Raw genomic sequence first — 17,565 nt, forward strand, 5'->3', positions numbered from 1 at the left:
ACCTAGACTTTATTCTCCAAGAGAATTCAATGCTCTTCCAATAGATAGATGATGATAGATAGATAGCTGTAGATAGATAGGTAGATGATAGATAGATGGATATTTATATTTATGAAAAACGACTATCCTTAAAGCTTTTATCTAATAGAAAAACTCAATTAAAAAGAAGATTTACAGAATAGTACTAGAGTAATATGACTTAAAGAAAAGCAGAGCTATTTTAGCTAGGTTTTAAAGATTAAGAGGAAGTCCATTAGGCAAACTTGGGTGGAAATGAGGGAAAAAGAGTTTTCTTGATGCCTATAGGACGCAAACTCTTCTCCTGGAGGCAAGGTGCAGCTGAATCCTTCTTTATTGCCCCACTACCTGTACTTCCTGCCATGGTCAAAAAGTATATATAATGACAATATAAAGTGAAATTTTAGTAATTCCTGTAATTTATTGTCTGATAAAAATTGACAAGAATTTTTATATATATATGTATGTATGTATTTATGTATGTATATATTGCAGGCACCAAGCAGACATTCCTAGAGAAACATGGATGGAGTCGGGAATCTGACAGTATCTTCTGCCAATAATAACACGTGCAATGACACTATTGATGACTTCCGCAATCAAGTGTATTCCACCTTGTACTCTATGATCTCTGTTGTGGGCTTCTTTGGCAATAGCTTTGTGCTCTATGTCCTCATAAAAACGTATCATGAGAAGTCAGCTTTCCAAGTATACATGATTAATTTAGCAGTAGCAGATCTACTGTGCGTGTGTACCCTGCCTCTCCGTGTAGTCTATTATGTTCACAAAGGCATTTGGCTTTTTGGTGACATTTTGTGCCGCCTCAGCACTTATGCCTTGTATGTTAACCTCTATTGTAGTATCTTCTTTATGACAGCCATGAGCTTTTTCCGATGTATTGCAATTGTTTTTCCAGTCCAGAACATTAATTTGGTTACACAGAAGAAAGCCAGGCTTGTGTGTGTTAGCATTTGGATTTTTGTGATTTTGACCAGTTCTCCATTTTTAATGTCCACATCTTACAAAGATGAGAAAAACAATACCAAGTGCTTTGAGCCTCCACAGGACAATCAGGCTAAAAATCATATTTTGGTCTTGCATTATGTGTCATTGTTTATCGGATTTATCATTCCTTTTGTCATTATAATTGTCTGTTACACAATGATCATTTTAACCTTACTTAAAAATTCAATGAAGAAAAATCTATCAAGCCGTAAAAAAGCTATAGGAATGATCATAGTTGTGACAGCTGCTTTTTTGATCAGCTTCATGCCATATCATATTCAACGCACCATCCACCTTCATTTTTTACACAATGAAACTAAACCCTGTGATTCTGTTCTTAGAATGCAGAAGTCAGTGGTCATAACCTTGTCTCTGGCCGCATCAAATTGTTGCTTTGACCCTCTCCTATATTTCTTTTCAGGCGGGAACTTTAGGAGAAGACTGTCTACATTTAGAAAGCATTCCTTGTCCAGTGTGACTTATGTACCCAAGAAAAAGGCCTCTTTGGCAGAAAAAGGAGAAGAAACATGTAAAGAATAATTTAAACCCATTTCCAATGAAAATTAATAAAGAGTTTCCCAAACAAGTATTACCTCAAATTATCTACAATAAAAATGAGTATTTCTATTAATAATTTACAAATACTTAACTAAACGTATGCCTATAAATAGATCTCATTTATGAATCCACACTGTTACAGGCCCTAAAGATATTTTAAGTGTTAAAAATTCAGTCCACAACTATTAACTAAATTATAAGTGGTTTTTTGATCATTCACTGAAAGGTGAAGAATATTTTTGTCTTGGCATTGTAAAAAAATGGATCTGAGACCAAATAAAAGCTTCAGAAAGGATAAGAACTAGCCCTTTAAGATACAATCATCCTAACATATTCCTTTGCATGCATACCATCAGATGAGAACTGGAATGACCCAGGAGCTACATAAAATGTCCTGTCACCCTCTTCCTTTGAAGTATTGACTGACTAGGCAAAGTAAGGCCATTTCTTCTAAAACAGAATATGCAAGTGCTAGAACACCTTAGTATCCAGCCAAATGGCCCTAAAGACTCCATGCAATGTGCAATCGGAAACTGAGGAGTATGAACTTGGTCAAAAGCCAGTTTGTGTCCAATTTTCTTCTGCTCCTGACCCAGACCCTCAAAAGAGAATGGTGGAGTTTTTGTTGCTTATTGAAGTTCTTACAGGGAATTCTCTCCCTACATGACATACAATCTTCCTTAAGAACCAGACAACTGACACTCCCATATATGAATAGAAGTAATTTAAACTTTATCTAAAGCAGAGGGAAAGGGTTCTACTTTTCTACATGCTTATTATTGGGATCAAAACTAGCTACAGTGGGTTTCTGAATAAAATTTGAATGTTGCTATTACAAGTTGTTTTAATAAGTATTTATATTTATATAACTATGTCAGAGATTTTGTTCCATGATATGCATTTATGAATGGAAGTTAATTACAAGTTTTATTATTATTTTATACTTTTTCTTCTCTATTGGCATGTTGACAGGAATATCAAGGAGATGTTTACAGTGGGTTTTATATTACAGTGGAAACTTTGTTCTTAAAATACAACAACTTGATTATGGCTGAAATATAATATTCATGGGCAAGCTTTTGCTGAAGTGTGGTCTGTTCCTTTATTCTGTGTTTCAAAAGGCACATTACCTCAGAGGAAATCAATGATAATGGTGAAGAAAAAAACTATGAAAGGATTCTATCTGAATCTGCCATGTGTATGTTATTTCTATTTCACTTCTAATGTTGCAACCCCTTAGGAAAACACTCAAAACAAAAAGAAAGAGGACCTCTAAGGCATAGTATAACTAACTAGTGCCCATTTATTTTGAACATACCTGAGATTTGGCAGTATCTACACTTTTATCCTATACCATTTTTTCCTTGTTTGAGGTGACAATCAAACATAATATCTATCAAAACATTCAGTCCTAATTTCTCGTGTTCTAAGCTTTCTGCTACTCAGTAAGTATAGTGTGATAGAAGAGCACTAAATTGAAAGCTAGAAGACCTGGTTGCTAATCGGGTCTCTATTACTTACTAGTGGTGTAACTTTAAGCAAGTGACATAAATTCTGATCCTCAGCTTCCTCATTTGTAAAATGATAATAATAATACTTGTCTTGCCTTTTTTTACTGGGCATTTTTGAAACTCAAATGTGATCGTAACATACACACATATATTAACATATATGTTAAAGTTTTACCTTTAAATAATTTTAAAGTACTTATAGATGGTTTTGTTACTTAAATATACTGATTCATATTTACAACATGGATTCTAAATTTTTAAAGATTTAAACAAAATATGGGCATAGTTAAATTCTAATGCACATAAAAGAACCTTTTGTCTTACTTATTCACACTTCCAGGTGTTTTCCTATGTTCTCACTTCTGCTAGCAGTCCCACTTTGTCCCACACAGAAGCATACTGACAAGCTAACCACAAATTTGTTGTTATCCTTTACATCATTTATGTTTATATCTTATATGAAACTGTTTAATACTTAATTATTTTCCAGTTTTTTCATATGTGTAAGTATTTTCTCCCAAAGTGGAATCATCACTTTATGGAATTATCAATTCCTTCAGGTTGAAAACTATGCCTTTAAATTATGGTACCTAACGATTAATGAGCTTTTATTCTGTTTTAAGTGTTTTATCTGTATCACCTCATTTAATACTTATAATTGCTCTGAAATATATATACCATTCTTATTCCTATTTTGCTGATTTAAAAACTGAGGCACAAAGAAATTAAGTAACTTGCCCATTGTCAGACAGCTAGTAAGGATCAGAACTAGGATTCAAATCTAGGCAGTCTGACTCCAGAACTCAATTTCTTAATTTGCTATGCTATCGTGCTGGACCATTTTCTACCTTCAAAATAAGAAGTAGAAGTGAGGGGGTTTTTTTTCAATGATTTGTTTATTTTACAAAACAGGTTTAAATAAACTATATGCTTAATTTTTTAAATACATGAACACAGGAACCATGAACTAAAGCTTATGATTTTATTTGGAAAAACATCTTAAGAATATTGTATACTATCCTAGAATATTGACATTAGAAGGACTTTAATGTTTATAATTTCTAATGTCTATATAATACCCTGTGGCATTCCCATGCCACAGTCTTCACACACATTCCTTTGGTTTCTAACAGTCCTTTGAAAACTCATCAGCTATTCAAGCTCATTTTCATTATACACTTGGCTTCTTTATTTTGTTCAGCCAATATAGGTTCAGTACCTCAAAAAATAATTTCAAATATTAAGGCAATGCTTTGTATTTTATTCTACAGAATAAACATAAATGGTTTTGTATACTCATCTCAAACTGTAAACTTTGGTTTTCTTCGTTTTCAAAATCTCCTGGCTTTCACTCTAATAATATGATTTTTCATTTTTAATTGACTTTTAATGGTCTTTTGAGATAATTAAATATATACCTCAATATCTAACTTTACTAATGCTTTAGAAACTCCAACAGTGAAAAATTCAGAAGCTTGAAAGGTGAGATTGGATTTCAGAGCAATGTAAATTTGTGGGCCCTTTTTAGTAAGCACCACTGCACTAGAGGTATGAAAAGAAGCTCACTTATTCTATTCTTCCTCATGTGCATAACCTGGGTTAGATTGCCTTTTTCTGATACTAAAGGAGCTAAATGGGAGAGAGCTTGGGAAGATGGCAGAGTAGGAGGATCCTAAGTTCACCTCATCCCATGAATACAAGTAAATAACAGCCACATCAGTGCAACCAACCCAGAAAATGACCCAAAACTGACAGAACAGACTTTTCACAGCTAACTGTAGAGAGGAAGCCACATCAAAAATGGTAGGAGAGGCAGAAACACAGTTGGGAACCAAACTTCTGGTGATACTAACCACAAATGGGAGGGATACCATAATTTCAAAGAAGGGAGAGGAACACACCCCCAAACTAGACACCCCAGACATGAGGGACCTTCAATGGGAAGACAAGCCCACATAACATTTGGCTTTGTAAACCAGTGGGACTTAACTTCATGAGTTGTTACGATAAGTGGGGCTTGACTTCAGGTACTTTAAAAATCAGCAGGCTCAGCTCTGGGAAAGCTGGAAGGTGATAGGAAAATGAATCCCTACCCTTAAAGAAACAACATTATAAACAACTCTGGCAAGATACAGCATAGAAGCAGCAGGTTGAAAAACACCTGGGTATAGGAAAAGGAGATTTATTTACTAATCTGAGAACTTGCACTGGAGGGTCAAGGATCTTTAAGAGATTTATCCAAGAACAAACAAGCTGACAGGTGCCATTTCTGTAACCCACCCTCCAACCTAGATACACAGATACCTGCAGGAACCAGCATAAACACTTGCCACATAACTTGCTAACACCAAGCTCACCACACCCATGGTCCCCTACAGATTTGCCTCTTCCAACCCAACCCACTTGGAAGGAGTTCCTCCAAAGTGGCTCTGGCCAGTTCTCATTCTATAAGCCCCAGTAGTAACTAGCACCACTCCAAAGTGATACTTGCCCTCCCTGGAAAGAGGGGAAGATAACATCCCACACCAGTATAACTGCAGCCCCAGTAGTGGTCTGGGAGAAGACATCTGAACTGACTGTTGGCCCTGCCCACCAAAAAAAACTCAGAGAAGGAAACATAAGGAGAGAACCCTGTAGTTCGAGATCATTGAAAACTCAGCAGATGGACTGGGGCAGACAACTTGTCTGACAGCAGGACCTGCCCACCAAGAAAAGCCTCTCAGGAGATGACACAGCAATAGTACCCTGCAGTTCAATGCAACCCAAGCCTCAGCAAAGGAGCTGAGGGCAAACTTCTGGTCTGATACAAATATAAGCCCAAGGTGCCCCAGACTGGTCCCTTAAAAGCACAGGGAAAAACCATGTTTGTAACAGCAAAGAGGACCATTGCAGCTGACTGAACTGAAGGCAAACACAACCAAACAGTAGGGCACATGCAACACACATAGGAGACACCACTGAAGCACCTGTTTCTGGTGCACAGGGAACATGGCACTACAGGGCACTATAGGACCTCTTCTTCCCAAGGCCAACAGTTTCAATATCTGGAGACATGGCTGATTTTTTAAATACATAGAAACAAACAGAAAGTTAGACAAAATAAGGAGATAGAAGAATATGTCCCAAATGAAAGAAAAGGGGAAAAAATAGAGCCAAAAACCTAAATGAAACAGAGATAAGCAATATACCTGACAGACAATTCAAAATAATGGTCATAAAGATACTCACTGGACTTGAGAAAAGAGTAGAGGATCTCAATGAGACATTCGATGGAGATAGAAAATATAAAAAAGAAACAGAGATGAAGAATAACAGAAATTAACAATGTATTAGAGGAAATAAATAATAGACTAGAAAATGCACAAGATTGGATCAGTGAGAAGGAAGACAAAATAACGGAAAGCAATCAAACTGAACAGCAAAAAATAATAATAATAAATTAAAATAGGTTAAGGGAAGTCAGTGACATCAAGTGTAATAACATTTGCATTATAGAGATACCAGAAAAGGAAGAAAGAGAAAAAGGGGCAGATAATTTATTTGAAGAAATGATAGCTGAAAAATTCCTTAATGTGGGAAGGAAAACAGACATCCAGATGCAGGAGGCACAGAGAACCCCCAACAAAATCAACCCAAGGAGGACCACACGAAGATACATAGTAATTAAAATGGCAAAAAGTAGTGATAAAGAGAATTTTAAAAGCAGCAAGAGAAAACAGTTACATACAAAGGAAATCCCATAAGGCTATCAGCTGGTTTTATAGCAGAAAATTTGCAGGCCAGAAGGGAGTAGCATGATATAGTCAAAGCACTGAAAGGAAAAAAAACCTGCAACCAAGAATACTTTATCCAGCAAAGCTATCATTCAGAATAGAGGGAGAGATAAAGATTTTCCCAAACAAAAGTTAGAGGAGTTTATCACCACTAAACTAACCTTCCAAAAACTTTAAAGATAATTCTTTAAGTGGAAAATAAAGGCCATAATCAAAAGTAAGAAAATTGGGAAAATAAAAAATTTCACAGATACATACCAACATAATAAAAATAGTAGATCAATTATAAAACCAGAATAAACATTAAAGCACACAAAAGTGGTAAAATAAATCATATCTACAAAAATAACTCAAGAGATTCACAATATAAAAGGATGTAAAGTACAACATCATATACATAAAACATGGTGGGAGGCAGTAAAAAAATTTAGTGCTTTTAGAATGGGTTCAAACTTAATTGACCATCAAACTAATATAGACTGTTATATGCATAAGATGTTACATATCAACCTAATGGTAACCACAAATCAAAAACATGTAATAGAAATGCAAAAAAAAAATTAAAATAAAAAGGGAAAGAAATCATATCACTAAAGAAAGCCATTAAACCACAAGGGAAGAGAGCAAGACAAGAGTGGAACAGAGAACTACAAACCAATCATAAAACAAGTAACAAAATGGCAATAATTACTTTGAATGTAAATGACTTAAATGTTCCAATCAAAAGTCATAGGGTGACTGAATGGATAAAAGAAAATATAGGCAATAATCACTTTGACATCAGCCATAGAAACATTTTTTCTAGATATGTCTCCTCTGTCAGGGGAAACAAATTCAAGATTAAACTATTGGGACTATGCCAAAATAAAAGCTTTTCCACAACAAAGGAAACCATCAAGTAAACAAAAACACAATCTGCTGAATAGAAGATGATATATATAAATGATGTATCCAATAAGAGGCTACTATTGAAAATATAAAAAGAACTTATAGAACTCAACACCAAAAAAAAAAAGAAAAGATAAGAATCCAATTTAAAAATGGGCAGAAGAATTTGCAATGACATGGATGGAGCTAGAGTGTATTATGCTAAGCAAAACAGATCAGTCAGAAAAAAAGACAAATAACATGATTTCACTCATATGTGGAATTTAAGAAACAAAACAGATGAACATAGGGGAATGGGGGAAAAAAGAGAGGGAGGCAAACCATAAGAGACTCTTAACTATAAAGAACAAACTAAGGGTTGATGGAGGGGAGGTGGGTGGGGGAGGAGCTAAATAGGTGATGGGTATTAAGGAGGGCATTTTTTTTTTTGAGGAAAAGCAAAACTCTTTTATTATGTTATGTTAGTCACCATACAGTACATCAAAGAAGGGCACTTTTGATGAGCACTGGGTGTTATATGTAAGTGATGAATCACTAAATTCTACTCCTGAAACCAATATTACACTATATGTTAACTAGAATTAAAAAAAAAAAAACTTGAAACAAACAACAAAAAAAAAAACAGAAGGCCTCTCCACTACTTGTCTGAATTATACTTATGCAGAAACTTGGAGAATACAGAGAATTTAAAACATAAATAAATAAATTTTAAATAAATTAATGTTATTTTATTAAAATAGGAAGAACTTAAGAAGACATTTTTCTTTTTTAAGGATTTATTTATTCATTTTAGAGAGTGTGTGCACACAAGTGGCAGGAAAAGCAGAGGGAAAGAATATCAAGCAGACTCCCTCTGAGCATGGAGCCCATGAAGTACTCCATCCCACAACCCCAAGATCATGAACTGAGCTTAAATCAAGCTCAACTGACTGAGCCACCCACATGCCCATAAAAAGACATTTTTCTCAAGAGGACTTACAGGTGGCCAACAGACATGAAAAGATGCTTAACATCACTAACTGTCAGGGAAATGCAAGTCAAAACCACAATGAGATATCACCTCACACCTTTCAGAATGGATAAAATCAAAACCACAAGAAGTAATAACTGTTGGTGAGGATGTGGAGAAAAAGGAACTCTCATGCACTACTGGTGGCAATGTAAACTGGTGCAGTCACTATGGAAAATAGGTTCCTCAAAAAATTAAAAATAGAATAACCATATGATCCAGTAATTCCACTATTGGGAATTTACCCAAAGAAAACAAAAACACTTATTCAAAAAGATGAATGCACACCTATGTTTATGGCAAAATCATTTACAATAGCCAAGATACAGAAGAAATCCAAGTGTCCATCCATAAATGAATGGATAAAGAATATTGTACAATATAGTGATTCAACAGTTGTATGCATTACTCAGTGCTCATCAAGAAAAGTGTACTCTTGGGGCACCTGGGTGGCTCAGTCATTAGGCGTCTGCCTTCAGCTCAGGTTCCTGGGTCCTGGGATCAAGCCCTGTTTTGGGGTCCTGCTCAGCAGGAAGCGTGCTTCTCCCTCTCCCACTCCCCCTGCTTGTGTTGCCTCTCTCGCTGTCTCTCTCTCTGTCAAATAAATAAATAAATAAAATCTTTAAAGAAAAAAAAAAGAAAAGGGTACTCTTAAGCCCCGTCACCTGTTTCACCCATCACCCCACCCAACTCCCCTCTGGTAACCCTCTGTTTGTTCTCTATAGTTAAGAGTCTGTTTCTTGACTTGACTCTTTTTTTCCCTTTGTTCATTTGTTTTGTTTTCATTCTTTATTGTAGATGACTGATATTCCATTGAAAATACAGATGGTATTTTCTTTATCCATCCAGCTATTGATAAATATGGGCTGCTTCCATAATTTGGCTATTGTAAACAATGCTGCAATAAATATAGGGGAGCGTGTATACTTTCAAATTAATGCTTTGTATTCTTTGGGTAAATACCCAGTAGTGTGATTACTAGATCATACAGTAATTCTATTTTTAAATTTTTGAGGAATCTTCATACCATTTTGCACAGTAGCTACACCAGAGTGCATTCCCACCAACAGTACACAAGTGTTCCTTTTTCTCCACATCCTCACCAACAGTTGTTGTTTCTTGTGTTGTTGATTTTACCCATTCTGATATGTGTGAGGTGATATCTCATTGTAGTTTTGATTTGAATTTCCCTAATAATCAGTAATGTTGAGCATCTTTTCATGTGTCTGTTGACCATCTGCATGCCTTCTTTGGAGAAATGTCTATTCATGTCTTCTGCCCATTTTTTAATTTGATTATTTTTGTGTGTTGAGTTGTATAAGTTCTTTACGTATTTTGGATACCAACCCCTTATTGGATATATAATTTGAAAATAACTTCTCCCATTCAGTAGGTTGTTTTTTAGTTTTAGTGATTGTTTCTTTTGCTCTCCCAAAGCTTTCTATTTTGATGTAACCCCAATAGTTTATTTTTGCTTTTGTTTCCCTTGCCTCCAGGAAACATATCTAAAAAATTGTTGCTACGACCAATGTCAGAGAAATTACTCCCTGTGTTCTCTTCTAGGATTCTCATGGTTTCAGGTCTTATATTTTATACAATGGAATATTAATCAGCCATAACAAAGAATGAAATCTTGTCATTTGCAACAACTTGGATGGATTTAGAGGGTATAATGCTAAGTGAAATAAGCCAGTCAGAGAAAGACAAATACCATATGATGTCACTCATCTGTGGAATTTAAGAAACAAAACAAACAAAAGTGACAAAAAAGATTCTTAAATATAGAAAACTATTGGTGGTTGCCAGAAAGGAGTTGGGTGGAAAGAGGAGTGAAATAGGGGAATGAGACTAAGAGTGCACTTATGGTGATGAGCACTGAGTAATATATAGAATTGCTGAATCATTACATGGTACACCAAAACCAATAAAACATTGTGTTGATTATACATGAATAAAAATTTTAAAAATTAATTTAAAAAAATAGCAAAATGTTTCTGAGAGGCCAAATCCAAAACATTTTCTTTGATTCATCCTAGAACTCTGCTACCCCAAATAAATTAGAAGACAAATTCTAACTCCTCATTCATCTGTTTATTTCTACTCTTTTCTCTGAACTATATAAATCCCTTCATATAATCTCTTCCATGATAACTCCACCAAATCACAAGTACATATTTCTACCCTAAATTACAAAAGCACAATTAAATTTTATCAAACATATTTACATAAAACACTTCCTCAATTGACATTTAAATTTGTATCCCCAAGCACCTGATCTTTAGTTTTTCTTATGAAGCTAGTCACTTGACCTAAGAAATGTTTTACATGTCACTAGCACCAAATTTGAAATTTAACACAACTAAATTACCCAATGGAAAATTGTCCTTTTGGCAAAGAAAGTTATATTATTAACTAACCAAAGCAGAAAAATAAATGTTTTCTATTGCCAGTGTCATTGCATTATAGGTAGACAAAAATAACAATTTTAATTCTTCCTGAATACTCACAATACTTTTATTTTGGTGTGCTGGTTTTTTTTTTTCTGGTCCTAACTTGAAAGATTAATGGTCTCTTACAATCACAGACAACATTAAAATTAAAGATTAGGGGGAACAGATAAGATGGCAGAGGAGTAGGAGGATGCTGAGCTTGTTTCACCTCTCAAAGACAGCTAGTTATCAAATTATTCTGAACACCCAATAAGTCAATCAGAGGTCTGAGAGAACAAAAACTGCAAATCTACAAGTAGAAAAGCAACCACCTTATGGAAGGTAGGAGGTGCAAAATTCACTTGGGGGAGACATAGCTGTGGATGTGGCAGTGGGGAGGGACCCTGCTTATGTAGGCTACTGTAAAGTATCAGAAGTGGTGGAGCGCAAAATCTGAACTTTTAAGTTCACTACCATGGGGGAATGGGCCTGGTTGAGAGGTGTTCAGGTGGCAAAAAGGGGCAGAATCCCAGTAGTGAAACCATCGTCTAAGGATCCTCCGGGTCACAATAAGAACAGGTGGTGCCAAAGTGCTGTGCTATTCCCACACATAGGAGCCGGGAATCCAGCAGAGAGCAGTTGGTCTTGGTGCCGGCTTTCTGCTATAAACTGCAAACTGACAGGCAGTCATGAGACCACTTTCCCGGGATGGGTCCACAAACAAGTCAAGATTCACCTGGAGAACAGTGCTGGACCCCACAACAGGCATCCCTGAGATTTGCAGTTTTGAAACTCAGTCATATGTCTGAGATAAAAAGGCTCAGACATGGGTAGGATTCAGATGGAAACTGGGAACACAAATAGGGTGATTGGTTTCTTTTCTGTGAAGGCTCACTGAAGAGCAGGGGGTGTCAACATTCACCTCCCAGGCTAGCGAGCCATTTTCATCCCTTCCATCAGTGCTGAAAGACTTCAAGGAGCAAAACAGCGCCACCTAGTGAAGGCCAAGATGAACACACCAAGACCCGCGCACCTGCTGCCTGGAGAAGCATTTCCACTGAAACAAGTCGGCCTGAAAATCAGCTCAGCAGGCTCCTCCCCCAGAAGACCAGCACAAACAACTGGCTCAGGCCAAGTTTATTGATCATAGAGTGCTGCAAAGCTTCAGCTCTAAGGGAAATAGGCTCAAGCTTCCTGTTTACTTTTATTTTATTTATTTTATTTTTATTATTTATTCATTTATTGGCTTATATTTTCAAATTCCTTTTTTGAATTTTTTATTCTTAATTTTTAAAAAAATTATATATATATACTTTCCATATATCTTTTTCTCTACATTCATTTTACTATATTTCATTGTATTTTTTTTATTTTGGAATCTACATTCTTTTAACAAGCACACCAAAACACACTCAGGATCTAGTTAGGTTTTTTTTCTTGTTTTGTGTTTTCGTTTTCCTTGTTTTTTCTATTTTTCTTCATTTTCTTTGTTTTTTGTGTTGTTTTTGTTTTTTGTTTGTTTTTTGGGTTTTTTCATTTGTTTTTTGGTGGGCTTTTTTTCTCTTTCTTCTTTTCTTTTCTGAACAAAATGACAAGATGGAGGAATTCAACCTCAAGAAACAACACAAGATAGAACTCATGGGCAGGGATTCAATCAATACAGATATACTTAAGATGTCTGAACTAGAATTTAAAACAAAGATTGTAAGGATATTAGCTGGCTTCAGAAAAGCATAGAAGACACTAGAAAATCCCTTATTACAGAGATAAAAGAACTAAAATCTAGTCAGGTCAAAATTAAAAATGCTGTATCAAGATGTAGTCCCAAGTCAGGTCAAAATTAAAAATGATGTATCAAGATGTAGTCCCAAGTAGAGGCCATAAAAATGAGGATGCATGAATCAAAGGAGCAAATCAGTGATGTAGAATTTAAAAATATGTAAAATAATGAAGCTGGAAAGAAGAGGAAAGAAAGGTAATGGACCACGAAGGTAGACTTAGGGAGTGCAGAGACTTATTAAAATGTACTAACATCTGTATCCATAGGAGTCTCAGAAGATGAAGAGAGAGATAAAGGGACAGAAGGTTTATTTGAACAAATTATAGCTGACAATTTCCCAAATTTGGGGAAGGACACAGACATCAAAATCCAAGAAGCACAGAGAACTCCCATTAAATTCAACAAAAGTGGACCATTGTCAAGGCATATCATAGTCAAATTCACAAAAACACAGACAAGGAATTAATCCTGAAAACAGCAAAGGAAAAAAAGGTCCTTAACCTACAAGGGAAGACAGAATAGACTCACAGCAGATCTGCCCACAGAGACATGGCAGGCCAGAGATGGTGGAAGGAAATATTCAATGTTCTGAATGAGGAAAATATGCAGCCAAGAATTCTTTATCCAACAAGGCTATCATTCAGAATAGAAGGAGAGATAAAGAGTTTCCCAGACAAATAAAAACTAAAGGAGTTTGTGACCACTAAACCAGCCCCACAAGAAATTTTAAAGGGGATACTTTGAGGGGAGAGAAAAAGACCAATAGCAACAAAGACTAGAAAGGATGAGAGGATGTCACCAGAAACACCAACTCTACAGGTAACAAAATGACACTAAGTTAATATTTTTCAATAATCACTTTGAATGTAAATGGACTAAATGTGCCAATCAAAAGACATAGGGTATCAGAATGCATTAAAAAAATGAGATCCATCTTTACACTGCTTACAAGAGACTCATTTTAGACTTAAAGACACCTGCAGATTGAAAGTGAGGTGACGGAGAACTATCTATCATGCTAATGAACATCAAAAGAGGCCAGGGAAGCCATACTTACATCAGACAACCTAGATTTAAAACAAAGATTGTAACAAGAGATGAAGAAGGACACTATATCATAATTAAGGGGTCTATCTATCAAGATCTAACAATTGTAAATATTTAAAGAAGAGTTAATATTTATCCTTCTCAAACTGTTCCAAAAAATAGAAATGGAAGGGAAACTTCGAAACTCATTCTACAAAACCAGCATTACCTTAATTCCAAAACTAGACAAAGACCCCACCAAAAAAGAGAATTACTGGCCAATATCCCTGATGAACATGGAGGGATAAATTCTCAATAAAATACTAGCAAATCAAATTCAACAGTACATTAAAAGAACTATTCACCACAAGCAAGTGGGATTTTCCTAGGCTGCAGGGGTGGTTCAGTACTTGGAAATCAATCGTTGTGATATACCATATTAATAAAAGAAAGGATAAGAACCATATTATCCTATCAATAGATGCAGAAAAAGAATTTGACAAATATAGCATCCTTTCCTGATAAAAATCCTCAACAAAGTAGGCCAGAGAGGATGGAAGCAAATATTATAATGTACTAATGTACTAACATACAGCGTAGGGATAGATGGAACATACCTCAATATCATAAAGGCCATATATGAAAGACCCACAGCTAATATCATCACCAATGGGGAAAAAACTCCTGGTCAGGAACAAGATAAGGATGTCCACTCTCACCGTTACTATTTAACATAGTACTAGAAGTCTTAGCCTCAGCAATCAGACAAGAAAAATAAATAAAATGCATCCAAATTGCCAAGGAATCTGCCAATTTGCAGATGACCTGATACACTATGTGGAAAACCCAAAGACTCCACCAAAAAATTGTTAGAACTCATATATGAATTCAGCAAAATCACAGGATATAAAATCAATGTGCAGAAATCTGTTGCATTCCTATACACAAATAAAGAAGCAGCAGAAAAAGAAATCAAGGAATCAATCCCATTTGCAATTGCACAAAAAACAATAAGATATCTAGAAGCAAATCTAACAAAGTAAAAGATCTGTATTCTGCAAACTATAGTACACTTATGAAAGAAATTGAAGAGGACACAAAGAAATGGAAAAGTATTCCACGTTCATGGATTGGAAGAACATTGTTAAAATGTCTATACTACCCAAAGCAGTCTACATATTTAAAGCAATCCCCATCAAACACCACCAGCATTTTTCACATAGCTAGAACAAACAATCCTAAAATTTGTATGGAACCACAAAAGACCCCAAATAGCCAAAGCAATTCTGAAAAAGCAAAACAAAACTGGAGGCATCACAATTCCAGATTTCAAGCTATATTACAAAACTGTAGTCATCAAGACAGTATGGTACTGGCACAAATACAGACACACAGATCAATGGAATGGAATAGAGAACCCAGAAATGGACCCACAACTATATGGTCAACTAATCTTTGGCAAGGCAGAAAAGAATATCCAATGGAAAAAAGACAGTCTCCTTAGCAAATGGTGTTGGGAAAACTGGACTGCAACATGCAGAAGAATAAAATTGGACCACTTTCTTACACCATATACAAATATAAATTCAAAATGGATGAAAGACCTAAATGTGAGAAAGGAAACCAACAAAATCTTAGAAGAGAACACAGGCAGCAACCTCTCTGACCTTGGCCATAGCAACTTCTTACTAGACATGTTGCTGGAGGCAAGAGAAATAAAAGCAAACATGGACAATTGGGACTTCATCAAGATAAAAAGCTTCTGCACAGTGAAGGAAACAATCAACAAAGCTAAAGGGTAGGTATCCAAAATCTATAAATAACTTATTAAACCCTCCCTCCGAAAAAAATAATCCAGTTAAGAAATGGACAGAAGACATGAATAGACACTTTTCCAAAGAGGAACTCCAGATGGCTAACAGACATATGAAAAGATGCTCAACATCACTATCATCAGTGAAATACAAATCAAAACCACAATTAGATACCACCTCACACCTGTCAGGATGGCTAAAATTAACAACACAGGAAACAACAGGTGTTGGCGAGGATGTGGAGAACGGGAAACACTTTTACACTGTTGGTGGAAATGCAAACTGGTGCAGCCACTCTGGAAAATACTATGGGCTTCCTGAAAAAGTTATAAATAGAACTAAGCTATGACAGATCAATTGCACTACTAGGTATTTACCCAAGGGATACAAAAATACAGATTCAAAGGGGTGCATGCACCCCGATGTTTATAACAATATTATCAATAATAACCAAACTATGGAAAGAGCATAAAGTGTCCATCAACTGATGAATGGATAAAGAAAACGTGGTGCATATATACAATGGAATATTGCTTAGCCATCAAAAAGAATGAAACCTTGCCATTTTCAATGATGTGGATGGAGCTAAAGAGTATAATGTTAAGCAAAATAAGCAGTTAGAGGAAGACAAATACCATATGATTTCACTCATACAGGGATTTTATTAAACAAATCAGATGAATATATGGGAAGGGAAAAAAGAGAGATGGAAGCAAACTCTAAGAGACTCAATGATACAGAACAAACTAAGGGTTGATGGATGGAGGTTGTGGAGGGATGGGCTAAATGGGTGATGGGTTTTAAGGAGGGCACTTGTTGGGATGACCACTGGGTGTTATATGTAAGTGGTGAATCGTGAATTCTACTCATGAAACCAATAGTACACTATATGTTAACTAACTAGAATTTAATTAAAAATTTGGAAAACAAATAAATAAAAGCGAATTGATATGAATAGGTGTCAGACTCTTCAGGATTGTTTTAAGGGAATACACTGTGGATAATTATTAAGTAACCAAAGCCAAAAAGGAGTAATACTCTGAATGATCTGAAAAGGAAAGAAAAGAGCTTTAGTATTCAGACTATTTCCTTGTAATGGTATTGCACCTAGATATTGGATTTCTGGGTTTTAGAATTTATGATAGCAAAATTCAAAGGTTATTTGAATAATTTTCTATACTGGTCAACACCTTAATTGAGTTACGCATCTTGTAAATAAGGCTAATCTAATTGCCAAATTTATTGTAAATAATAATTAATAATTTCTCAAATGAGTAATTAATATCAAGCTTTTCTCATGTGCCGTTTTATTTAATGTTCAAGTTAAACTGTAATTGAGATATAATTATTATTTTCTAGGTAAAGAAAATGATACTTTAATTATTAACCTTGCAAAGCCAATACCACCAGTAAATGGCAAAGCCAGAATCAAATTTGAACCCATGTCCCTATTACTAATACCAATGCCTCTGCTCTCTTCTATGGGCTTTTGCCTTCAGAGTACGCTGCTGCTACCTGAAAACTTAATAGTGTCAAGGTGATAATCTTGAGAAATAATGAAATAAGGTGAGAAAACTAGATAAAGACTAGAAGAAAAATAGGATTACTAAGCACTTTTATCAGGAGCTACTTAGCATTTTTAAAAGTTATTCCACAACTGAAATAGGAGCTAGAAATACATAAACAATCTAGAAGTAAGTGAACCTTGAGTGAAGCAGGTAAGAAGTCCTGAGTCACTCTTCTCACTGGGAATC

At 35.4% G+C, this 17,565-nt stretch overlaps 1 protein-coding gene across 1 annotated transcript in view; it reads left to right on the top strand.

Annotated features, from left to right (window-relative positions):
- Positions 1-2,668, top strand: part of CYSLTR1 (cysteinyl leukotriene receptor 1) — a 45,245-nt gene extending 42,577 nt beyond the window's left edge. Inside the window, exon 3 of the mRNA XM_036081004.2 lies at positions 514-2,668. Within this exon, the coding sequence (XP_035936897.1) occupies positions 541-1,563 (1,023 nt within the window). The 5' untranslated portion in view covers positions 514-540 and the 3' untranslated portion in view covers positions 1,564-2,668. The remainder of the gene's footprint in view (positions 1-513) is intronic.
- The last annotated feature ends 14,897 nt before the right edge of the window (positions 2,669-17,565 follow it).

This window comes from Halichoerus grypus, chromosome X, assembly GCF_964656455.1.
Source record: "Halichoerus grypus chromosome X, mHalGry1.hap1.1, whole genome shotgun sequence".
Classification (NCBI taxonomy): domain Eukaryota; kingdom Metazoa; phylum Chordata; class Mammalia; order Carnivora; family Phocidae; genus Halichoerus; species Halichoerus grypus.